This window comes from Denticeps clupeoides, chromosome 8 (assembly GCF_900700375.1).
Source record: "Denticeps clupeoides chromosome 8, fDenClu1.1, whole genome shotgun sequence".
In the NCBI taxonomy this organism is placed as follows: Eukaryota; Metazoa; Chordata; class Actinopteri; order Clupeiformes; family Denticipitidae; genus Denticeps; species Denticeps clupeoides.
In genome coordinates this window covers 17,414,518-17,439,745 of record NC_041714.1, presented here as the reverse complement: position 1 = coordinate 17,439,745, position 25,228 = coordinate 17,414,518, and the positions used below count along the sequence as shown (strand labels likewise).

At 44.5% G+C, this 25,228-nt stretch overlaps 3 protein-coding genes and 1 non-coding gene across 9 annotated transcripts; 3 read left to right on the top strand and 1 right to left on the bottom strand.

Moving 5' to 3' along the window:
- Positions 1–774: 774 nt before the first annotated feature.
- uqcrc2b (ubiquinol-cytochrome c reductase core protein 2b) lies at positions 775–7,166 on the top strand. The gene is made up of 14 exons (XM_028989135.1): positions 775–924; positions 1,421–1,504; positions 2,219–2,368; positions 2,444–2,508; positions 3,097–3,153; positions 3,374–3,498; positions 4,237–4,334; positions 4,419–4,476; positions 4,604–4,699; positions 4,853–5,052; positions 5,151–5,231; positions 6,148–6,224; positions 6,681–6,834; positions 6,939–7,166. The coding sequence occupies exons 1-14, from the start codon at positions 892–894 to the stop codon at positions 7,020–7,022; spliced, it is 1,362 nt and encodes a 453-aa protein (XP_028844968.1). The 5' UTR covers positions 775–891; the 3' UTR covers positions 7,023–7,166.
- Positions 7,167–7,947: 781 nt separating this feature from the next.
- Positions 7,948–12,477, top strand: mosmob (modulator of smoothened b). Its single transcript, XM_028989758.1, has 3 exons — positions 7,948–8,294; positions 9,118–9,330; positions 11,156–12,477. The coding sequence occupies exons 1-3, from the start codon at positions 8,189–8,191 to the stop codon at positions 11,338–11,340; spliced, it is 504 nt and encodes a 167-aa protein (XP_028845591.1). The 5' UTR covers positions 7,948–8,188; the 3' UTR covers positions 11,341–12,477.
- Positions 12,478–12,892: 415 nt separating this feature from the next.
- Positions 12,893–12,974, bottom strand: trnal-uag (transfer RNA leucine (anticodon UAG)). Its single transcript has one exon. It is a non-coding gene; the product is annotated as a tRNA-Leu (tRNA).
- A 681-nt stretch (positions 12,975–13,655) lies between these two features.
- eef2k (eukaryotic elongation factor 2 kinase) lies at positions 13,656–25,109 on the top strand. Of its 6 annotated transcripts, XM_028989959.1 has the most exons (20): positions 13,656–13,808; positions 14,299–14,628; positions 15,088–15,147; positions 16,641–16,741; positions 17,729–17,789; positions 17,921–17,958; positions 18,460–18,631; positions 18,717–18,866; positions 19,062–19,194; positions 19,923–20,050; positions 20,249–20,444; positions 21,009–21,064; positions 21,181–21,252; positions 21,619–21,672; positions 22,561–22,626; positions 23,362–23,496; positions 23,586–23,774; positions 23,863–23,987; positions 24,116–24,294; positions 24,411–25,109. In XM_028989959.1, the coding sequence occupies exons 2-20, from the start codon at positions 14,389–14,391 to the stop codon at positions 24,518–24,520; spliced, it is 2,265 nt and encodes a 754-aa protein (XP_028845792.1). In that variant the 5' UTR covers positions 13,656–13,808; positions 14,299–14,388; the 3' UTR covers positions 24,521–25,109. The 6 variants fall into 6 exon arrangements, with proteins under 6 accessions (XP_028845792.1, XP_028845794.1, XP_028845793.1 ...); XM_028989961.1 differs by lacking the exon at positions 15,088–15,147 and having other exon boundaries at positions 24,411–24,520; XM_028989960.1 differs by lacking the exon at positions 21,619–21,672 and having other exon boundaries at positions 24,411–24,520.
- Positions 25,110–25,228: the final 119 nt, after the last annotated feature.

The following is a 25,228-nucleotide window of genomic DNA, read 5'->3' as shown; positions in this document are numbered from 1 at the left end:
CCGTCCACGACAGTGTCGTCAGCAACCTTAATGACGGTGGTGGAGTTTGTAGTGGCTGCACAGTCGTGGGTGTACGGAGAGCCCTGGGGGGCTCCAGTCCTGAGAGTGATGGTGGCTGAGACATGTCCGCCCATGCGGACAGTGGGTCAAGTGTGACCGGTAGTGAAGTTATAGCTGCATTATAGCTGCATATAGAACCATATAGGTGGACACAGTACGGGCTGCATCGACGGCATCGTTTTTATGTTTTCATATTTCCGTCAAGTTTCACCTGTCAGTCATCCTACCCATGCAGCTTCTGATCGCCAGTTTACCCCTGTGTAAACGTAACAGTTTGTGTTTTTAATTTCCCATTGAACATAATATCTTGCTTGCGTTAAAGCTTGCCTACTCTTTTATTTATTTATTTATTTATTAGTAGCTTTACTCTTCTTATATTTTATTAAATTACAAAACTATGCACAGTCAAAGCAGGGTGGTTCAGGATGCATTTCACCGCGTGTTGTACTGCTATAACTAGACATGTGACAAATAAAGAATCCTGAAACTTGAATCTGCAGAGCAGGCTGTCTGCTGTGATGTAGTTGTTCTTAAAATGCAGCCTTATACGGTTGTGACTGCATCCATTATAGTGAATTACACTGAAATTAATCAAACACACAATCTCATTAATGCATCTGCTCCATCTATTTATTCGTCTGAAACGCTGGCGGCCCTCCGCGACACTAGGTGGCGCAACGGAGCCGTCACGCCCGGAGTAGCGGCCGTGGCGCAGAGTGAGCAGCAGGAAGGGACTGGCGTCTGCGTAGGACACCAGTAGGTCAGCGGTGTCGCTGTCACGCCGTCCGACGGTTGGGGACAGACAGACGGACGGGCGGACGGACGGGGGACATGAGGGGGCTGCGGGGAGTCGCGCAGCTGTCGGTAAGGCCTGTAATCTTACAGATCTTTCACACAGTAGCTACGTGACACTTTTACCCCAGGTTTACGTTTTTAGCCGGTTTAGTTCCTTTACGGTTAACAGCTAGTTAATTTCTTCATAATTAGATCTACGTTTGTGTTATATAACCTTATCCCGGTGTCTACTCCATTATCACAATTGCTCAATAAACGGAGATTAAATTATATTTGCAAATAGAACCATATAGTTGGACGCAGTACGGGCTGCATCGACGGCATCGTTTTTATGTTTTCATATTTCAAACGTTCCGTCAAGTGACAGCTGTCAGTCATCCTACCCGCGCAGCTTCTGATCGCCAGTTTCCCACTATATATATTTGAATATATTTTATTTAATTACATAACTTTTACTTGCCTATGCACAATCAAAGCAGGGTGGTTCAGGATGCATTTCACTGCGTGTTGTTCTTCTATAACTATGCATGTGACAAATAACGAATCCTGAATCTTGAATCTGCAGAGCAGGCTGTATGCTGCACAGGCTGCACAGAAGCTGGACGCTGCTGCTGCAGAGCCGGTGAAGTTTCAACCTCAGGCGGTGCAGGTTGGTTTTTCCATGGGTCTGGAACTTGGGTCTTCCCACCCCTCCACCTGGGTCTGGAAGCTCAGAAGGTTTTGATTCAAGATGTTTTTCAGGGATTAGATGCAAATTGTATTACATGTTAATAAACATACAATGGACAATCAGATAGGGGTATATATTAATATATGGGTGATTGTAGCCTAGTGGCTAACACACTCGCCTATGAACCAGAAGACCCGGGTTAAAATCCCACTTACTTCCATTGTGTCCCTGAGCAAGACACTTAACCCTAAATTGCTCCAGGGAGACTGTCCCTGTAACTACTGATTGTAAGTCGCTCTGGATAAGGGCCTCTGATAAATGCTGTAAATGTAAATGTAATATTCTGAATTTGTATTCATGTGTTTTGGTACAATGAGCCTCACAGAGCTGGACACTAGCCAAAAGCTGATGAAGTTATGGCACCTTTCTAGAAGTGGGGGGAACGAAAAAAAAAAAAAAAATCATTACGTGACCTTCAATACGCTGGTGATGGCCAGTGTATCAATATTACTTCTTTCTCTGTGAAATTGTGGCATCACCAAACAAGACTGATATGAATGTCATGATATATAGGTACACTAAGATCATTATTGATAATGTGGAGCTGACACTTGTATGCTAGAAAGTTCTGACCCATTTGGAAGTCATGATTTCTTCACAATAATGACATTTCTGATCATCTTCTCCCTGTAGGTCACTAAACTGCCCAGTGGTCTGGTGATCGCCTCCCAGGAGAACTACTCTCCTGCGTCCAGAATTGGAGTGTTCATCAAGGCTGGCAGTCGATATGAAACCCCTGAGAGCCTGGGTGTTACTCACCTGCTGCGTCTGGCAGCCAACCTGGTAGGTAGAGGTCAGAGTTCATAGAGCTGGTGCCCTGTATGGAGTCTGACCTGCCACTGCTTGTGTGTTTCCTAGACGACCAAGGGAGCATCTGCTTTCAGGATCTGCCGTGGGATTGAGGCTGTGGGTGGCAGTCTGAGGTTGGGTCTGCACAGTCTTGCAACTGGATGCTTATGTCTGTTGCTTTCGGTTGTGAAAATAAATAATATTTGAATCCAGGATACTACAACAGGATTTCTGCTGCGCTTTGCCACCAGCCTTGGTGCTTCTACAGCACTGCTTCCCCCCCCCTAGGAACCACCATTCCAGTGGCAGTAGTGTTGTAGTTGAATCCAGGGGGTGTTTCAGGATTTCGTGTTTAACTCCGTAACTGAACTTCAACTGAAATGACATAAAGGGAGACACAGATTTGCAGATCCAGGACTGTATCCATTATAACATGAAACACCTGCAAATGAATACTAGAGAAGTCCATTGTCTCTTCTTATGTATGATGTAATAGAAATGGCTTTTTCTAGTACTCTGTTCAACCATTTTAAACATATCTCCCATCCATTCTCTGAGCCGCAAAGTTGTCTCAGTCGAACACTGCTGCTCTGAATTAGTTGTCTTGGTTTCTTTTTGTTTATATGCTGGACCTGAACAACAGGTGGGGTCACAGCTGGCAGGTGAGATTATAGATTATATCAGTTTGGATCTTTCCAACCCTGTGTGCTTTCTTACTGTAGTGTGACTTCGTCCAGGGAGAACATGGTCTACACAGTGGAGTGTCTGAGGGACCACATGTGAGTATTTAAACATCAAGTCAAGTGTGTTGTCACTGAGGCCAAAGTATTACCAGTTTCAGTCATTATTTATGCACGTTACTTACGGCCTTCGCAAATAATAATATTTTCTCACTATTTTTCAATGTAAATTATAAACATGTTCCTTATGAGGACACAGACATGGACATGACATATTATTGATGATAATAATAATAACAATGTAATTTGTTCATATTAGTGACACAGTCTTGGAGTACTTGATCAATGTCACCACTGCCCCAGAGTTTCGGCACTGGGAGATAAGTGACCTAACACCGAGGCTGAGGATGGACACTGCCTTCGCATCTCAGAATCCTCAGATTGGTCAGTTCATGTACTTGACATGCAAGGTAGCATATAATCATGATTATATGCATAGCATTAAGAGATGACCAAAGGCAGGTCACTATTTAAAAAAAAAAAAAAAAAAAACATAGACAGGGCATGTCCTTTTGTATATATTTGTCAAGAATTAAAAACTAACTATGCAATATATGCAGGTGTCAGAACAGAAGCTCGTAAGTGTGGTTAAATGAGCTTAGAACCCCGTCCAAATATGACGGCGGCATTGACGCGTGCTGAGAGGCTAAATGCGACATCTAGTGTATATATATCTATGGTATATGTATCTGTATCTGTATTTTTAACCCCAAAGGAGGGACACTTTCTAGAAGGTGCGCGCTCAGCCAAGCATGTCTCGCTCTGTCACAGTTTGAGTTTGCTTTCGCTCGCCCCCTGGGGGTTGGTTATTTACATGTGACTATCGCTGCTGATCATCTTAATTTAAAAATGTGATCGTGATTAATTGTGCAGCCATAATACATGGTAAATATTTCTTGTCCTCATGTTGTGTCGTGATTTGCTGCTGTTTGCTTCAGTGTATTCTACTTTTATTTAAAATGCTGTTCTGAGTGCTAAGTTCTTAGCTGCTTCATTCATTCATCTCTGACTAGAGGAAACCAAGCTGTAGAACAGTTTGGAATGATGGGAGCTTATAGAGCTGCGTTCTTCAACTGTGAAATGTGGTTCTGAGATTGTAACATCGAACAAATTCCCTTTAAGGTGTGACTGAAAGCCTGCATGCCGCAGCTTATAAGAATGCCTTGTCCAATTCCCTCTACTGCCCTGGCCACAAGATTGGGGGCATTTCTGCAGAGCAGGTGAGACCCACAGGTCCCGACCACTAGGTGTTCTGTGTTTGTTCGTGGTGAGAATTCGCTCAGGATGGATTTCCTTTTATTTAGATGCATTCTTTTGTGCAAAACAATTTCACAAGTGCAAGAATGGCTCTTGTTGGACTTGGTAAGTTATTTCGTCCCATTTAAATTTTGCACCTCAGTTAAATTATGCTGGGAAAGAAGTATTTCACAAACCAAATAAGAATTTTTTAAAATTCAACACAAGTTCCCCTAATTTCCCCTTGATGCAGGAGTGGACCATGCAATGCTGAAGCAGGTTGGAGAACAGTTCCTCAACATCCGTAGTGGAGTTGGAACTGCAGGATTAAAGGCCCAGTACAGAGGAGGCATGGATCCCATACATAAGCATTTTTACACATGCACAGTAATATGCATCTGCTCAAAAACCGTACAATAATTCTTGCCATTCGTTGATGTGGGGCACCTTGCTGTGATTGAATTATGGGTGAGGCCTGACCCAATGACCTGGGTGTGTTCAGGAGAGGCACGGGAGCAGAGACGAAGCAGTCTAGTCCACGCCATTCTGGTAAGCGAGGGGGCAGCGGTCAGCTCAAACGAGGCCACAGCCTTCCGTGTCCTGCAGCACGTCTTGGGGGCAGGTCCACATGTCAAGAGGGGTTCTAATGTCACCAGCAAGCTGAGTCAGGCGGTCAGCAAGGCCACCAACCTGCCTTTTGACGTGAGTGGCCATGTGCTGGACGGCCTCATGAACGGTCCAAAAAAAAGTTGAAGTAGAATTAGTATCAATAGGTTCTCTTCCCTGCTGTTATACGTCAGGTCTCCGCTTTCAATGCCAGCTACTCCGACACTGGACTGTTTGGCATTTCCACCATCTGCCAGGCATCTGCGGCCAGTAAGGTGAGTAAAGTGGCTAGTACTTCACACTCAAGAAAGAATTTAATGTTCACACATGGAGAGTAGAATTCTGTTCACATTGGTCAGTCCATAGAATACACTTTCCTAGATCAGTGGGGGGGTTTATGGTCATTTAAGAATCAATTTGAAAATCTATTTGATTCTGTGGAAATTGAGAAAATTCTGCCTCAGGATGGAGAGTACAAAAGTTTGGACAGACCTTCTCATTCAATGTGTTTTCTTTATTTTCATGACCATTTACGTTGGTAGATTCTCACTGAAGGCATCAAAACTATGAATGAACACATGTGGAGTTATGTACTTAACAAAAAGTAGAGACCCGACCTCCACAGTCATCGGACCTGAACCCAATCGAGATGGTTTGGGGTGAGCTGGACCGCAGAGTGAAGGCAAAGGGGCCAATAAGTGCTAAACACCTCTGGGAACTCCTTCAAGACTGTTGGAAAACCATTTCAGGTGACGACCTCTTGAAGCTCATCGAGAGAATGCCAAGACGGTGCAAAGCAGTAATCAGAGCGGCTGGGTGGCTATTTTGAAGAAACTAGAATATAAAACATGTTTTCAGTTATTTCACCTTTTTTTGTTAAGTACATAACTCCACATGTGTTCATTCATAGCTTTGATGCCTTCAGTGAGAATCTACTAATGTAAATGGTCATGAAAATAAATAAAACACATTGAATGAGAAGGTGTGTCCAAACTTTTGGTCTATACTGAAGATTTCTTCACCAGTTTCTTTGTTCCGCCTATCCTGATTTGGTTCTTTAGATCTTTGTGCATGTTTGCTTGCTGTATCCAAATCTGAAATTTTAATGTGCCTCTAAAAACTTTAGTGTTCATTTGATTATTATCAAATTGGTACCATTATGATTAATCATAATTTTTTCCCTCTCTGTAGGTACTGTCAGCGGCTCTCGGACAGGTAAAAGATGCTGCCCAGGGAGGCCTCACCACTGCTGATCTCACCCGCGGCAAGTAAGTTCGATTCTTTCTTTCGTGTTTTTTTTTTGCCTCAACAGAAATTCCCCAACTTTATAGTAAGGCTGCTTAATTATGCAAAAATTCATAATCACAATTATTTTGGTCAATATGTCTAGTGTGAGGCAATAACAGTAACTGCATTACTCACGCTGACTTTTTTAAAACACCACCACAACCAGAGTACATACACTAATTTAGCCGAGGGGTGGAGAGTATCCTTGCAGCACGTAATATTGCAAAATGATTTCGCTAATTGTCGGTCTTTATCGATTACATTGTATTTGTGGTCATTTACACCCGAAATCGAAATAAAAATTTGATTCATTGCGCACCCTTACTTCACAGTTTAAAAATTTCAGCATCTTGTATTCATATTGTTATGACTAAGCCGAGGTCACACCAGGCATGCAGTGTCGCTGTGCTAAGATGGATCTGTGTGTTTTTGCTCAGGAACCAGTTGAAGGCAGAGTACCTTATATCTTTGGAAACCACAGAAGGCTTGTTCGAGGCAATCGGCACTCAGGCCCTGGCATTTGGTACCTACCACACCCCGGAGGCTGTGATCCAGAAAATTGATGCCGTGTCTTCAACTGATGTTGTCAATGTAAGTTCTAGCTCCAATGCTTCTTTAGTTAAACTGTTCATTATACACCGCATTTGGTATTGTTAAGGCACTTGTTTATTCTGTGCATTTTATGATCGTTTTAGGCTGCAAAAAAGGTTGTTTCTGGAAAGAAGACTTTGGCTTCCAGAGGACACCTAGTGGACATGCCCTTTGTAGATGAAATATGACCCAGGGTTTCATCTGAAGGCAGACCTCTTTTAAGTGGGCATAAAAATAACAGTTCCCACATCCAGAATCACATCAGAACCATGATCCTGTTCAGTTGTGAATTTATTTAATTTTTATTAAACTCATTTTAAAGTTGGAAAATATAGGAGGAGAGTGTGGAGCGCTTATTATTAAAATTATGAATAAATCTTATCAATCCTCTTTTCACGTGTAAATGTTTTGTGTTTCACATCAGTTTGGGGTGGACCTGTTAAGGTGCAACACAACTGAAACGTATCTAACATTTCATAAAAGAAAATCAATGGAGTCAAGTGTTCTGAAAGGCTGGCCATTTAAATAATCTCATTCTCACAATACATCATGATGTATTTTTCAGTTTTTGTCCAGTTATAGATTGTAGTTATAGGTCAGGTATCATTACTGTTGTGTTAAATGCAACATTTGAAATGTGCCCCCCATTTTTTTTAGCGATTGTTTTAATTATTACTTAGTTATTACAGTATTTTGAATGACATTTAGATATGTAACCATCCATACATGACACACCATTGTTAGTGGTGAAGCAGAGGGGACACCGTATATATGGATGAAATTCTCTCCTGTTGGAACAACATGGATGCACCAATCAATAGCTGCGTCTCATCTGATTAATAAATTAATCTGCATCCGTGCAGGGGGTAGCAGCATGGCCTTTAAGTTTTTTTTATTTTTGTCAATGTTTATTCTAAAAGCAGAAATGCACATTTCCAATTGTAATTACATGTGTACAAGCATTGTGAGTTCATTTATTCAGGGGAGAAAATTATTTCATTCACCCCAGGGCCAGAAGTTTTTGGATGTTAATTTGTACGAAGGGGCGTGTCTTTGGCCTCCACGACGTGGGTGGGGTCAGCTGTTAAACCACGCCCACCGCGGTCCGCAGTCGCCGTGTTCTGGCGGAAAACGCGCGTTCACTGGAGCTCCATCATGACTCCTGACAGCTGATAAATTCGCGTCTTCGTGAACATCACGTTGCTCAGATATGGAGCAGATGCTGGCCCAGCGCGGCGGACCCCCGACCTCAGGTAGCCCGCAGCCGGTTAATGCCCCCGGAGCCGCTGAACACCGCCGGAGGAGGAGGACCATGCCCCGGGTTAACCTCCGTTCCTGGTGACCGAACGGAGGGATGGATAAGCTGACCGTCGTCTCCGCCTGTCTCTTCCTCGCTGCTGACGTCTTCGCGATCGCCAGCGTTGCCAGTCCGAACTGGATCAATACCGGAGAGGAGCGGGGTAAGAAGAGTGGGGTGGATCTCCATCGCACACTAAATTCCGAGCTGAGGTGGAGAACAAATCAGAGGCCACGGAGGTCATGATGGTTGCGAAATGAATCCGTCTGCCACAGACAACCCTCATAGGTGCCCCAGAATCCAGAAGTGATCTGCAGACCACAGAGACATCGGTTTCATGAAGTTTCTTTCTCAGCCCTGGTGTTAATTCTGCAGTTAGATGAGATGAGTAGCTCCCTTAATGAAGCCTTGAGGGAGGAACGTGCTCCGTGGTTGCAGAATAGAAGGCAGCAGACAGGCAAGAATTACTCTTAAACGTTCACTCAACAGGGCCAATCGTTTAATTATATAAAATAATATAATTTTTTTTTTTGCTGGAAATTAAATTATTTTTGACGGTTTGTTAAAAGCCTGTGATAAAGTAAAGTATTGTGGACATTTGACCCCCGACCAGCCACTCAGGATTCACTTCAATTCAGAGTGAAATATTTGACACAGACAGGCGGCATGATGGTCCTGCTGCTCGCCTGTGTTTACCACAGATGCGGCCTCTGGGTTTAATTCACCCAGGTGACGCAACGCGATGTTCGGGCTCGCCTGGGAGGTCATTAGGGTCGTCGGCGATGTGTGTGTTGCTACACACGGACACACACCCATGCACACAGGGGACACATTATATAATGACGACGCGCGTTTTTGTTTTAACGCGTAATGACTTCAGGCTTATGCAGTGCATTAACTGTTTGTGGACCTATTTACTTCTGTTTTATGTGTTGTTGTTGTTGTTGTTGTTGTTGTTGTTGTTGACTTGGTGTGCTTTGCTGCAGGCGCTCTGGCCGTGGGGCTTGTGCGGCAGTGCCAGACCATCTACGGCCGATATCAGACCTGCACCGCGACCCGACTGCCCCCCGCATGGGCCGCTGCCCTTGCCTTGATCATCACCGCCATCGTCTCCCTCACCCTCACTTGTGGCCTTCTGTTGGCGTCCCAGTGGAGGCGGGAAGCCATTAAGTATGCCTGCCAAGTCGCCTTCGCAGGAAGTGAGTAAGAAAAGGAAGACAAAAGTTCCACTCTCGGCCTCTGTTATTTACATTTGCAGCAATTTTTTGGTTTGGTTTACAAAAGTTGGGGAATGTATCAAGGTCGCTTGAAGTACAGTTCTTCAAGGTTCACCTGAATATTTTCTTGTTGCTCTTGACTCCTGCAGCATTTGGTTGTATTGTTTTTATGGGCCCTCTGTGACGTCACCAAACTGCGGTTGCAGTTTCACTGTGAAAATGAGGCAACTGTCATTTTGATGCACTGCAGCACAGCACTCTGCATTTAACCGTTACCCTTGGGGACCAGTGGGCAGCCGTGACAGGCGCCCGGGGAGCAGTGTGCAGGGACGATGCTTTGCTCAGTGGCACCTTGGCGGATGGCGATTCGAACCGACAACCTTCTGCAGCCACTGCACATTATACTGGGGGTTCCAAGTCCTGGTCCTGGAAGGTTTCCTTCCAACCATTGCTTAGTTAAGATCATATGATTGTTAACAATCTACTAATGACTCTCCACTGGTGTCCCTCAAGGCTCAGTGCTAGGTCATCTCCTTTTCTCCCTCTACACAAGATAACTTGGTGAGGTCAATTTCTCACATGGATTATCCTACCACTGCTAAGCCGATGACACACAACTCATTTTCTCTTTTCCTCCCTCTGGTCTACATGCTGCTTCCAAAATCTCTGCATGTCTAACATCTCATCTTGGATGACAGCCCATCACCTCAAACTCAATCCCACCAAAACTGAACTAATATTCATTCCAGCAGATTCTTCACCACATCAGGATCTTGCTATTTACCTGGACAACTCACAGCTCTCTTCTTCTACAACAGCCCGCAACCTTGGAGTAACAATAGACAACCAACTCTCCTTGTCGACTCAGATCAGCAACCTTTCCTGCTCATGTAGATTCCTTCTCTACAATATCTGACGAACCCGTCCTTATCTGTCAACCCAGGCCACCCAACTACTGGTTCAGTCCTTAGTAATCTCACGACTGGACTACTGTAACTCCCTTCTAGCTGGTCTACCACTATGTACCATCTGACCTCTACAACTAATACAAAATGCAGCAGCATGACTGATCTTCAACCTTCCCAAATTCTCCCACACCACCCCTCTGCTACGTTCCCTCCATTGGCTCCCAGTAGCTGCAGGTTCAGGTTCAAAATACTGATGCTGGCCTACAAAGCCAAACATGGAGTAGCACCATCCTACCTCACAGCCCTTATTACACCTCGCACTGCACCTCGTATACTCCGAGCCTCCAGTACTGCTCGCCTGGTCCCTCCATCTCTGAAGGTAAAAGGAAGACATTAATCTAGTCTCTTCTCCATCTTGGCCCCTCGGTGGTGGAATGAACTTCCCCTCGAGGTCAGAACAGCTCAGTCACTGAGTATTTTCAAACGGCAGCTCAAGACCTTTAGAGACCTCTTTAGACAATATTTAGATTAACTTGTAACCTTCTTATTGTCTGACTTATGTATAGAATCTACAACAGAGTGAATAAAAAGATTGTATTCATAGTTGAGGGTCCTAATGAACCAGAACTGATCACTTCATCGATGGTAAGTCGCTCTGGATAAGGGCGTCTGCCCATTGCCTTACATGTTAAATGTAAATGAATATGTCTGTTGTAAAACACGGAAGGCGGGGCCTGCAGGAACAGGCATGGGAATCTCCGCATTATCCTCCCCTTTATGCTGCGGGAAAGGGGAATAAACGTGAGGCAGAACGCACGATCCCAAAAACACCCGAGAACTGTGTTTAATGTAATTGTGACGGGTAACTATTGACACAGGATGTCTTCCGTTTCCTCCAGTGGTCTTCATGTGCATCGCCGCCCTCGTATTTCCAGCTGGATTTTACATCGGTGAAGTTGGAGGACAGCCTTTCAAGCTGCCCAACAATACTGTCGTTGGGTCCGCATATGTCTTTTTTGTTTTGTCAATCCTTTTCACAATAGGAGGACTACTCTTCGCAGTAAAAGTGTACTCAAATGGCTGACGTAAGATTCATGCTTCAAACGTTTTCCTGGCCATAAAAACCGGAACGCGAATGTCCAGGTGAGGTGTTGTTGAAGTTAACATGGCCTGAGTTTTGCACTGTTTGTCCTGTTCAACTTCTATACCTGGCATTTGAAGCCTGAAGTAAAACGTCTGGTGAATGTAGGCATGTCAGGCTGTAATCACAAATGAGAATTGGAAGGCTGGTTTCTGTTCTAGGATGAAATTCAAGTTAGCTGATCATTTCATTAATTATAAAAGAGTCAGGATAAGAACCAGACATGAGGATGAGAGTAAATTCATTCATAGCTTTCACTTTATTTTGCGCATTAACATTTCTCTGCTAGTTTAATGGTTATTTAATTGTGCACATTATAATAATATTTCACGTCTTGGGAAACCATAGGTTTGTAAGTCACTAATTTTGTTCGCATGGGATGATATGCAGAAGCTATGTACAGCAAAGCAAGCCTAAGGATGCATGTGCGGCCACTAAAATGAACATATATAAACTATTTTTCGTAAACATTAATGATTATATTGACTTAGAAAAATCCACATGGACACCACTGAGAAAGTTCAGATTGACTGTTTATTAACAAGTGGTTCATCTCTGACCACTTGTTAATAAACTATTTTACTAATTAATTGAGATCTTCAGTAGATTTAAGATAAATGTACTAAATTAAAAAATATATAGGACAAATATAAAGTTGGTTATAGTTGGAATTGTTGAAAATGGCTGGACTCGCTATGCAAATATTGAATATGCAATCTACTGTTTATTGGGTTTAATCCTAGTTTATTGCTCTGTAGCATACACACATTGTACATCAACATACAGTGAAATAATTGTGTATACAGTGTGTTAATTTTGCACTTTAAGTACAATTCCTTGGCCCCTACCATGTTGGCCAAGGGACATGCTTGCACCCTCATCATCCTCACTGTTGGGATCGCTGTGCCTTAAGACGGAGGATTTTCTGCAGGTGTTGGTTTGACACTGTTTATGGATGTATGCTTTGCTGTATTTAAATCTGGCATGAATTTAAAAAAAAGATTGCTGGCCAAATCAGGGCGCATTTTATTACATTTTGTACAATTGTGTGTGTGTGGCAAATAAAGAATCTTGAATCTTGCCAGCTGTCCTCAAGCAGTGTTAAAAATGAATGATGTCCTTTCCGACATGCTGTGGACGACAGGGATGCACAGGGAGAGATGAAAAAAGCATTGTGGGAACAGAAAACGCATCCACACTGGCAGTTTCTTAACCCTGACCCCAGTTCTCTCATATTTGACAATCTTCTACCTTCTGCCAGTCAGTCAGTAAAGGTTGTAGGCATTCTATGCACATTCACAGATGAACAACCAGGTCAGCATTAGGCTACAGTCAGTAAATTAGTTCTGTAAAGGAGTTGGCTTTCGCATAGATGCAAGAAAAACAGAACAGAACAGAACATTCGCTTACAAAGGCGCTCCCAAGCAGCCTCAAAAAGACGCCTTACACATTTACTGGCTATCTGGCTATCACATTCACTGGCTTAAAAGCGTAGTGGCAGCGGTGGGATTCGAACCCACGCCATCGAAATGACTGGAGCCTAAATCCAGCGCCTTAGACCGCTCGGCCACGCTACCCGGGAGGCAGGCCGCCCACAGTGGTTTAGTAGAACCGTAAAATGTCTAGTACGTGCGCGTTAACTCGAGCCTGTGGGCAGATTTATTACAACATCTCGTTTAGTTAATTGTGCTCGAGTACATTCTGGAATGTCTATTAATCAAAACCAAACCAAAAAGGCATGTACGTGTGCATAAGTGTAACAATATTCCTCCACCTTTAGGGTATGTGTGGAACATAAACAACAGCCTCAGAATGAATGCGATGCGTCGTTTTACTCGATTAAGCAGGCAATTCATTTGAAAGTCGTATTCATCGTCCACTCGATGAATCAGATCTGCCCTTTCTGCAGGTCACTGACGGGTCCCCACGTGTCCCCACGTCCCGACCTCCACACTTCAGGCAATCGGCACAACTGCCGCTGTCTACAACCGCCACACATGTCACGGCGGACCGTACGAACATTCAGGGGTTAAACACCCTGTACTTTGAACATAACTACTCATTATTATATTTAGTTATACGCTTAAGTGTTTTTTTTTTTATATTATTGTTATTATTTTGAGCCCGCACATGAAGTTCTCGAGACATAAACGTCAATAAAGCGTTGCCGCCCTCTGCCATGAATACGCATAAAAAGAACAAACGCGCGCGTCCCATTGGCCGCTCCGCCGCCCGGAGGCGGGGCTACGGACGCTACGTGCCGAGTGTGCGAGCGCCGGTGGAGGACGGGGACGGGGACGGGGCGGCGACGCGGGGCTGGGTTCGGGACTCCGGTCTCCGGCGACACATGAGCGGTGAGGAGAGGGACGCGTCGGACGTCTTCACGCGTTCCTGCCGCCTCGACGCGCCAGGTCGGTGACGCTGAGCAACGCGCACGGTGCAGCCGCGCCGGGGGGGGGGTGTTCCGTCGTCCTGCGGCCCGTCCTGCGCGCATTGTTGCCGTTTAGAAATGGAGAATTTCCACTTTTTCTTCCTCGATGGACTTCCGTGAGCGTCCCGTGCCTCGTCGATCGCGTTTCCGTGCTTCCTGGCGACACGCATGTCCTGCTTTTCGACGCTCTGACGTTGACTCCGATCGCGCACGTTCCTGGCGAAAGCAGAACGGAATGCCACAGCATGCAGGTGTAGAGGCCATTTTTGTTGTCGTCGTGGGTGCCCGTAGTCAACATTGGTAGAACACACAGCAAGGCTGTCCAAAGAGGGAACCGAAGCTCGACACTGACCCGCTTCTACAATCCTTAATGGTTCTTATAGTCACAGTTGCCTAATGAAATCCTGACCCAGCAGGAAGTGCATGGTCTAGAAGAATTTCTGTAAATGCCAGATTCTGGTTCTTTGTAGGTCAGGCTTGATGAAATCGGAGCCAGTGCTGGGGAAAGTTCTGGAATCCTGCACGGCTCCTTTAGTCTGGCACCTCGTTTCACGGCCACCATGGCGGACGAAGAGATGATGTTCACCATGGAGGAGGTGGGCCACACGGAGAAGCGGTCCCACCTGAGATCGGCCTCCTGTGACCGTGGCGACGACGATGACGACGATGAAGACTTTTACATCTGCCCCATCACCGACGACCCCGTCAGCTCCACCAAGGAAATCTGCAACTACCTGAACAACCTGGTGCACACCAAGCAGCTCTCCAGTTCCCTCCCCAAAAACTCCTTCACCTACAAGGTGAGAAACCTCCTCTGGGCTTCTGATTTATCTATTTAAAAACGTATTTTTAAGGTCCCTATCTTTAACTAATTACTTTTCATTGCACATTTGCTTAAGTGGCTCATCCATATTGTTGATTGTCGAGATCGGTGAAATAGCGTAATCCAGTCCTGTCTCGAACCCTAATCGCTGACCTCTTCGTGGACAAGAGTTCGGATCAGCTCTTCGACAGAGGCGCTTGGTGGACGGCAGTCTGTGGAGAGGCTGTCCCTGCCTTATAAGGAGACGGGCCGCGTGCGTGTCTTCAGGTCATGCTGCCGTCTCGTCGCTCGTGACGAACAGGACGGGTTGGCCTGAAACCCGCTTTCCCTCAGCTCCCCTGCCTCCCTCCCTCCGTCTGAACATGGAATTTGGCGCGCCTCTCGCCCCCCTGCTGAACACCGCCTTGTTTGTGTACTTTTTTTTGTCCCCGTGTAGACCCGCGGTGATCCAGAGGGGCAGGAGGTCAGGTTTGGGTCATTAACTGATAAAGGTCGGGTAGGTTCATTTCTCCTTGTCCTCCAGCCCAATCAACCCCAATCCCGTCCCATCCCACCCCGCTTAATCTATGTCCTCCTCTCCTCCAGGTCACTCTGCATGTTGTGCTCCTCCCCTTTCTCCATCCTAGCTGCTTCCTCCAGCTTTCCTGAATTCATCCATAATCTCTTTTCACCCCCCATCCTTCATTTCTACAGTCCCTCTTTTTTTTTTTTGTTTGGGAGACAGAGACTCCAGTTGGAGTCTCAGCTCCAGATTCCTCCCACATACCAGGAAGCCTTTATTTTAGGTGGATTGTATTTTAGACCCGAATTGACCCCCGCTCGTGTTCCTTTTTCAGTGGCCTGGAACCTTGTCCTGGGGTTGGTTTCTGCTTGATATCATTTTAATATTTATGATAAAACCCCAGGCATTGCAGGTCAGGTGCGTCTAAAAAATAAAAGTGCAGAACGATGATTATAGATCATGTGACGTAATGCGGGCTTTTTGGCTTTGGGGTTTAACGGTGTGTTTAACATGGTAAATTTGCTGCCACAGCAGGATTTCCTTCAATGATCCAGGACAGCGGGATCGTTTTATTTGGACAGCTGCGTCTCAGAAAGTTGCTGGCTGGAAGTAAATCATCAACCCTAAAGCACCAAGTGGTTCTGTAGGGGGAAGTGGTTACTGTGGCTGGATGTTTAGTACAAATGTACTTTCCTCTGGCGACTACTGCATGACACTCGTGTCCACGTCCTCATGGTTCCCAGAGCTGATGAGGGGACGTCTCATGCGAAATATAGGCAGTCATTATATCACTAAACTCACTTGTTTAAAAAGTATTTCAGACGAGTCTAACACTAACGCACACACACTCGTCTAGCAATTAGCAATTCCCTGCATGTTCTACTCTTGACAAGTTAGGCCTTATCAGGTCTCTTAGTTTTTTGAGTCACAATCTATGGAAACCGAATGAGAATTGCTCGTGTCTTCTCCTTGTAAGCCGCTTTGGATAAAAGTAAAGTAAAGTAAAGACGCTGGGTCATTCCCAGGGTGCACTGCAGTGTACTGACAGCGTCTGGTCAAACACCATGTGATAGTGATTGCCTTTTGGATCAGAATTCATTTCTGCATTTTTATGCATAATCTTTATTTTCTCACCCTGTTCAGCTTCTAGGGATGTCACAATATTCAATCAAACAGTAAATATTGATCAGGAGCAGCAGCACACGAATATAGTGTTGGCTGACTATAGCTTACAGAATGCTTGCTCTAAACCATGGGACTGATGAGTCAAACCCAATTTAGTGCATTGCTGCTGTGATTAAAAAACAAATCTATATTATTATTATTGTTCGACTGTTGCATTGAGAATTGTGATATCCCGAACACCCGCTGTCCCACCAGTCCCTTCAGGAGAGATCAGCAGGCACCTGTCAAGTGCTTGTATGTGTTTGTGGCATTGAGAGGGGGTCGTAATTGTTGCCGAGTCTGACTGTTCTTCATTGGCACAGGCCACCTGGAAGCATGCCATAGAGAAAGCTCGGGCCATGCCGGACCCGTGGGCGGAGTTTCACCTGGATGAGGTGGCGACGGAGCCCTGCACCAGATACAGGTCTGCGCCTGCACCGTGTACCAGCTCCTGTTGGTTTTGTCATGTGTAATAAAAATTAGTTTTTATCTACGGGTATCAATAAAGTGTTAAGGATCATTGACGTGGAGTGTAGATGACTTTATGCTTGGTGTTTTTCAGAATCAGAACCTGAATGTTGAGGTAAAAACTTTGGTACTTGGTGCAAACGTCATGTCAAAACAGTGAAATATTTCATCTGAGAGTTGGCATAATAAATACTTTATTCATAATCTCTGAGGTATATCCAGGTCATGGGCCTCTTCCAACATGATGTATGTGTCTTCGCTGCGTCGATCCCAATAAAGCCAGTGACCCTTGTTGACTTCTTCACAAGTGTTCATGGGCTATTTTTAAAACGTCATGTGACATCACCAGGCTCACCCCCTTGATTTCTCGTGCTTCCAGCCAATCACGGCATGGCAAGCTCTATTCTGAATGAGTTGATTCACATGGTACAGGACGCAGTGTTCCGTGCTTAGCCTGAGTGTTGAGTTGCCTGTGTAAATATTAGACGTGCATGCTCGCAAATGCACATGCTATCTTTTTTTTTTTTTTTTTTATTAAAAGAATGCACTAGTGTAACCTGCCAGATGCTGCTCGAGAGCATGCAGTATTGGAATTTATATTTATTTATTTATTTATTGTGCCTGCTGATAACATTTTAGAATTAAATAAACAGGCGAGATCAGTTCACACCACAAATTCTAGACTGGTGCAGTCATACTTTCAAATTTGACGTGTTCCAATAATCAGTCCTTGTGGGACTCCACACAGAATTTCCACAATGTTTATTGGTGAAGGAGTCAAAAAATACTTTTGACTGTATTACATTTTGAGCACAGGATGTGCAGTATTAAATTTAGTTAGAATTTTTTTACTTTACTGTGCTATTCTGTTTTTGTTTTGGTATTGTTTTTTTGTCTGAACGTATTGCAATCAAACTAATGACCATAGTGTTGCTTTCTGCAGATATAATGCAGTGACTGGAGAATGGGCCCAGGACCAGGTTTTTGTTAAAATGTCTGCCCAGGTACAACTTATTTTGGCTTGTTTTAAAAGTAACTGAATGCTATTACTTTGTTTAAAATATGCAGTGTTTTGCATGTTTCTTATCATGTTTCATTTGCTGCTTTTTGCCCCCCACTGCTACTGCTTTTGTAGCCATTTGGAAGAGGGGCCATGCGGGAGTGTTACAGAACGTAAGTATAACAACCAATGAAGAAGCCCATGTGTATGAGGGCTCATGTGATGGGCGGGGTTAGATCAGATCCAGACCTACTTGAACATTCCATTCATGCTTTCCTCTGCAGGGCTGTAGTTGGTGGTCACGTAGAACTTAAAAAAGGAAGAGGCTGTTTTTGGCTGTGCATAGCTAAATGATATAAAGTATATAAGGCTAGTAAAAAAATAAGCAAGCAAAAAATAATTGCAAGCAAATATTGATGTTTGAGGAGAATTAAAAAATACTTTTTGGGAAGGTTCCTCAGGAAAATTCACTTTCTAGCAGCAGTACAGACACTGAGTAATAATAAATAGTGGTGGGATAAAAGTTATAAATATTTTTTGCATAGCCATGCATGTATTAGTGTAGCAGTGTGAGCATACAATACTGGTTTGTGCCACAGATTTATAATATTTGAGCCTTTTTATGCTCTGACAATAGAGTTAATAAAATGCCTTTATTGTCTTTTTCATTACAGAAAGAAGCTGTCAAATTTTTCTCATAGTAGCAAATGGAAATCTGCGTCCAACTATGTGGCGAAGCGCTACATGGAGACAGTTGCCCGGGACGTTTACTTTGAGGACGTGAGGCTGCAGATGGAAGCTAAGCTGTGGGGGGAGGAGTTTAATCGGCACCGCCCTCCAAAGCAGGTAAGACTATTGCAGTACCACGAAACAGTAATCAATGAGTAACATAACGTCACAACAAGTCTCTTTGTGTGTGTGGTCACATCAGGTGGACATTATGCAAATGTGTGTGATTGAGATGACTGGTCTCCCTGGGAAGCCTCTGTTCCATTTGGAGCATTACATAGAAGGAAAATACATCAAGTACAACTCCAACTCTGGCTTCGTGAGGGACGACAACATACGTCTTACCCCGCAGGTGTGGGCACCACATACAACTTCACTTCCACACACAGCCCTTTTCCTGTACTGCACTTTTCTTTAGCGTAAAGTGCTGTGACCTGCTTCCATGCTACATGTTTCATTCTGGAGAGTTTGTCCAAAGTATATGTGCACGCAAGCATAAAAACATGTTGATCAGCATAGTATCTGATTGTGTTCTTGCTTGCTTTAGGCATTTAGCCACTTCACCTTTGAGCGTTCAGGACATCAGCTGATTGTGGTGGACATTCAGGGGGTTGGAGATCTTTACACCGATCCACAGATCCACACTGAGAAAGGCACCGACTTCGGAGATGGAAACCTGGGTATCGATTCCCTCCCTGCATTATAACTTGGAGCCGTTTTAAATGCTTGTTAATGGTTTGGCGTCTTGGGGGTTTGTGATCATATGTGGACAGCCCTTATATACATCACTTCACCCATGTCATAAGACATGGGTGTCTCAGGTGACAGCTTACTGTAGAATCAGATCTGATATAAAATCAATTTCCATTCCGTTTTAAACGTTCCTTTTCATTGCATGGTCTTACAAAAGTGAAAAGAAAGTAATTTCTTCTCTCTGTACATTTATTACATTAAGAAATATATTGCCACGTCATCCCAGGCATGACTGGATAGACAATTCAGTGGTGGCCTAGCGGTTAAGGAAGCGGCCCTGTAATCAGAAGGTTGCCGGTTCGAATCCCGATCTGCCAAGGTGCCACTGAGGTGCCACTGAGCAAAGCACCGTCCCCCCACACTGCTCCCCAGGCGCCTGTCATGGCTGCCCACTGCTCACTCAGGGTGATGGGTTAAATGCAGAGGGCAAATTTCACTGTGTGCATTGTGTGCTGTGCTGCTGTGTATCACATGTGACAATTACTTCACCTTTACCTTTTAATTCACCGCATATAATGTCTGTGCAACCATTAAGGATCTGAGTCATTGGATTTGGCGTGATTTTAACGCATCCCGGGTGCTGTCCACATTAATGGCAGGTCTCAACATTTGTGCATCCTTTAACTACAGGAGAGCCTCTTACTCTGTGTTCCAGGTGTGCGGGGCATGGCCCTGTTCTTCCACTCCCATCTCTGCAATAGGATATGTAAAAGCATGAATCTCACGCCCTTTGACCTTTCGCCTGCAGAGACTGGCCATCTTGACTGCACCAACAAGCTGTTGGTGAGTCCCTGAACACACCTTAAGACATTCCGAAGGTCTGTTGACACTTTTGTTCTAGGAACAACTTCAAATGAATGAAACCCGTTTTGATGGGGCAACTGCTTAAACAGCCACCTGTCTGAAGAGAGGGGTCAAATTGTCTCGTAGCTGTGTGGGTAGCATGTAGTGGAGGCTGCTCTCTTTCTTTTCTGTGAGCAGCAGTCGGCTCAGACGGTTCTGCGGGGGTGTGAGGAGGTGTGTGGTTCTCCTCGCGTCAGGACCACCTCCCTAAGCCGCATGCCCCCCCTGCTGTCCCGACTGTCCGAGACCTCCTCTGCTGACGAGAACATAAGTGATGCAGACTCTGTGCCCTGCTCCCCTTTGACCTTGAGCACATCTATGGGCAAATCTCCAGGTACCAAAAATACATAGAAATGTATATTTAAAAAAAAAAGGTGTGCGCACCCATTCATACTTTTCAACAATGAGATTCAATTGATGCTGTGAAAGCTCTCTGTGAACCTGTCAGATGTCCTGTAAATGTCAGAAAAATCCTACTTGTAAAGCTGAACTTTATTTCTCTTTAAATGATCTCAAAGGAGAAGACTGAATCCTACAATTAAATTGTAAGGTGCTTCAAGAAAGTATTAGTTTAAGGGTGTGCACATTTGTGACACCATCATATTGTACATTTGAATTTTTACAGGTTGAATTGAATAGATTATAGGTCACGTTAAATTTGTTGTGGTTTCCTTGGCATTTTAACAGGGTTGTGTACACTTTTTTTTTTTTATAGACACTATATTACAAAAATATATAATTAGATTACTCCCCTGAAAACAGGAATCGTTTATGATAAATGCAGAAATCATTATTGTTCTTGGAGTAATCCCTGCTTTTGCTTTATCTGGATCAGGAGATAATGTATGTTCACATGTGCCAGATTAGATGTGCGCTGAATCCTTTTTGCTCCTGACAGGATGGGGATTCATGAATGAGGCCAATGATAGCGAGAAACGAAGCCCAGAACACAAGGTCAGTTCCCACCCCCCTACAGCATTTGTGATCAAATCAAAGGTGTATTATTTTAAAGGCGCATTATATAGCTTGAATATGTGTATATTTCTCTACTCCACTTTTGATTTTGACAGGAAAATGGAGGAGACAGCGGCTACCCCAGTGAGAAAAGAAGTGAGGGAGACCCAATGGAGCATCCTGAAAGGGTACATAATGTCCATTAGTACACTGTCACACATCACACTTTTTAGCTCATAACATTCATGTTGTCAGCAATTTGAATATATTCGGTATCATGATGAAGCCTCCAAACACTTGCACTATTCTTTTACCCAAATTCTAAGGTTTTTGTCATTTTGCTTGAATCATTTATTAAAGATAATTAATCAGAAAACACTCTTTTCATATTGTACTATTTGCATATCATGTCAAATATTGTGATATTGCTATGCCCCCAAAACGATAACACACTGTTAAATCTTGCCGTTCTTGCGTAATTTCACAGTCCAGTGGCATTTGATAGTATGAAGTGTGAATCAGGTTTCTGTACTGTGTGTGACGCTGGCTTACAGGTTCGCCACTACAACAGGCACTTTTCAGAGTCAGATGACGACAGCGTGCGCCGGGTAAATGTCTACATCAAAGCTGAAACGCTGGCTACCAGAAGCAAAAATACCATTCAGAACCACCATAAAATCTGATCATTACCCATGCTCTTTTAACCATTCAAGGAACCTAATTGTACTAGTTAGGCATGTTACTGTTACCTAATGCATTTTCACTATAGTGTTTGCTCTGAATATTTATAATCATTTAACTACATCTTCCTGGTTGGCAATGAATGGCCCCAGCTAGAAGTTTGGTAATGAATGGGAAATTTTCTTCTGAAGCTGAACCCAAGCTGTGGGAACAGCAGGTGTCACGTTTCGGCTCTAGATACTTCCTACGTAGTCACCAACTACCCCTCAGCTCCCTCACTCATGATCAGTGACCAGCCACTTCCTCACCAATCAACCAATCACTTACTTACAAACCTCACCTACTAATTTCACTGTGTCATTTCATTCCCATAAATGCATAATGTAATTCGTGTGACATTTATCATCCTGCTGCTTTGGAAACCATCCTCCAGCTTAAACAGACAAACCTGCTTTCACCAGGGAAGCCCAAGGAAGACACATAACAGATGTAAGACAAGGGCCTATCGAAACAAGGGAATAGGGAATATGATAAAGTGAATTTCAACGCAGCCACCCCGGACATGAGTATAAGGTGGCGCTCATGACCTTTTTTTGCGTAGTTAGTACCATGCTCTCACTGCCCCACTCGCCCATTTGCTAAGGAGAGTTTGGTGTTCTGGCACAGGGTCCCAGATACGTCTCAAGTCCTGCGTGCTCCAGACGAACTTTATGCGCTGTTCTTCACATTTCTCTCAGCCGGTTGTGGTGTTGCCGTTTTGTCTGTCAAACACTTTAACTGAGCTCCACCTTCTCCCCCTTCTTTACTTGCTGCAGAAAGTGGCTTTTAACTGCAGCAAGCTCTCCCCTTGCGCAGACAGTCCCCAGTCTCCTGTGAGCCAGGTACTTTTCCATAAGGTTGGCAGATGCTCCTCAGGTTCAGACGGTTATTTTTGCCGTGACCTTGCGACCTGTGCATTGGCAATGCATCAAACAGAGCTGCATCACGTACCACACCAGTCTGTACAGTGAGTCAAAACTGCATTAAGCAACACTGCATCATCCAGTACAGCGTCAGTGCTGAATTACGCAGTTCTGCCTCAGTCTGTACTGACCAGCGTTGCACCGTTGCATTAGAATGGCATCAAACTGCATCAGTGCTGCATACATTTGGAAAATACACCATTGCTTTCCACGACACATGCAGCAAACGTCTGTGAAAATGAATCTGCATATGCATGAGGATTGGTGATGCAGATCATTTTCAGAGGGTTGAGGATGAGTATCCTTCCTGCCTGTCCTCTCCTGAATCCCAGATTTTTACTAAAAACCTTTTGCATGCTCAATAAATCTAACCATCACCAGGTATATGTAGCTCCGTTAGAGGCCCATTAGATAATATTTTCTCTTAAAATGTTTGTTCTATAAAGGTGATATAGCACATAAAAGGCATCAAGAACATCAATCCACTCAGAGCCACAATGACCTATGGCCCATAGAGTTTTGTAATCCATCCATCCATCTATGCATCCATGTTGGAGCTCTGTATCCCTGATGTGTTAGGAACACAGTGGAACTGTCTCATGAGGCAGGCCTCTTATGCATAGTTCTTTTCTGCTGGTGCTTACATGTCTGCAGCTGACTGAGGAGAAGTGGAGCATGTTCCACACGTCTCGTTCAAACATACACAGGCCCTCTTGTGTTGCCATGGAGATGGAGAGACTCAACGCTCTGATGCTGGAGAAGAAGATTGGGAAGTCCATTTTGGGGAAGGTTGGTTAACTTCACAAGCACAGTGGTGTTGACCGATTAGTCTACTGATTTGTTGCGATCCATTTCAAACGTATTACTGGGTTTGCCAGGTCCATCTGGCAATGGTGCGGTACCATGAGGCGGGACGCTTCTGTGGGAAGGATGAGCCGTGGTGCCAGGACTCTGCCCTCTACCACCTGGAACGGGCGGCGATGTGTGGAGAACTGGAGGCCATTGTTGCTCTCGGGCAGTTCCACCTGCAGCTGCCGCATCACATCCTGTCGGAGGTCGAGCTGCAGGTACTGATTCTTCTCGCTTCATCTTCGTTCGGCGATGCATCCTCCAGCCGTGCCTTGAGACTGTCATTGTTGTGTGATGGTGTCACAGGACGGCGAGGAAAGCAGGAGAAAGGGCTTCAGTTACCTCCTGCAGGCCGCTGAGGCTGGAGACAGAGCTACCATGATCCTGGTGGCAAGGGCTTTTGACACGGGCACCAACCTCCCTACCAACAGGTAATACTCAGTAAAAATCAGTACAACATGGCACTTGTGACATTGTGCTGGAATGAGGAAGTTAAATGTCAGCCATTCACCATTATAGACAAATATATCGCTAGAGTAAATGTATGGCGTGTGTGCAGGACTCAAGACTGGAAGGAAGCCGTGTACTGGTATGATAACGTCCTCAAAATGACCGACTATGATGAGGGTGGCGAGTTTGATGGCACACAAGATGAGCCCTGCTACCTGTTGTTGGCACGCGAGGCCGAGCTTTACCAGACTGGGGGCTTTGGCCTGGACAAAGATGCTCAAAAAGCGGGTCTGGATAACCGAATGATTGTCATGGTCACATGGTTATATTTGGTCAGGGGTTAGTGGGGCTATTTAGGGTTGACGGTAACGTTTGCTGATTCAGATTCCTCCGTGTCTCTGCAGGTGACCTGTTCACCGAGGCAGCCGAAGCAGCCATGGAAGCCATGAAGGGCCGCCTGGCCAACCAGTACTACATGAAGGCTGAGGAGGCCTGGGCCCAGATGGAGGAGTGAGGAAGCTTCTGAAGCCTACGCAGGCCTTCAGCTTTACAGCATTGAACCACAAAATGAGAATATGTTTACATGAACCGTGTTGCTGGTTGGATTGCATTAATGAATGTAGTGGAGAGGTAGATGTTATCAGTCGGTATTATCTGATTAACGTCTTTTCTCCCTTGATCGATCAAATTCCTCAGGCAGAAAATGTTCACCCAATGACTGTTCAAATCCAGTTCCCCTTAACAGAAAATCTAAGTTGGTTCTTCTGATAAAATATACATTTTTAACAACAGCCTTACGAATTGTACCAACTGGTGCTTCGCTGAAAACGTCTGATTTTATGTCTTACTTTGTCTAAGATGCGTCTTTAATGATCCAACATTCTCACACCCCCTCCAAAGTTTTAGGGTGTGACTTTCAAAAGAATGTTTCTTTTCGGATCAAATGGTTTACTTTGTACTTGACCATTAACAATGTTTGTATCTTCGTGGATGATTAGTTTAATTATGGCATGTTTTACTGCATGAGACGATTAGCTGAAATACATTGTGTGTATCACGTTTTTGATCTCTTTGTGTTTTTGGGAATAAATAATTATTTGTCAGTCTGTTGCCTAGTGTCATGCATCTGCTGTGACAGTCATGCTTTTAGCATCCATCTCACTCTCATGCAAGAAATCTGTTCCGTCACACAATGTTGATCAGAGCAGCTCATTTCAGCTAA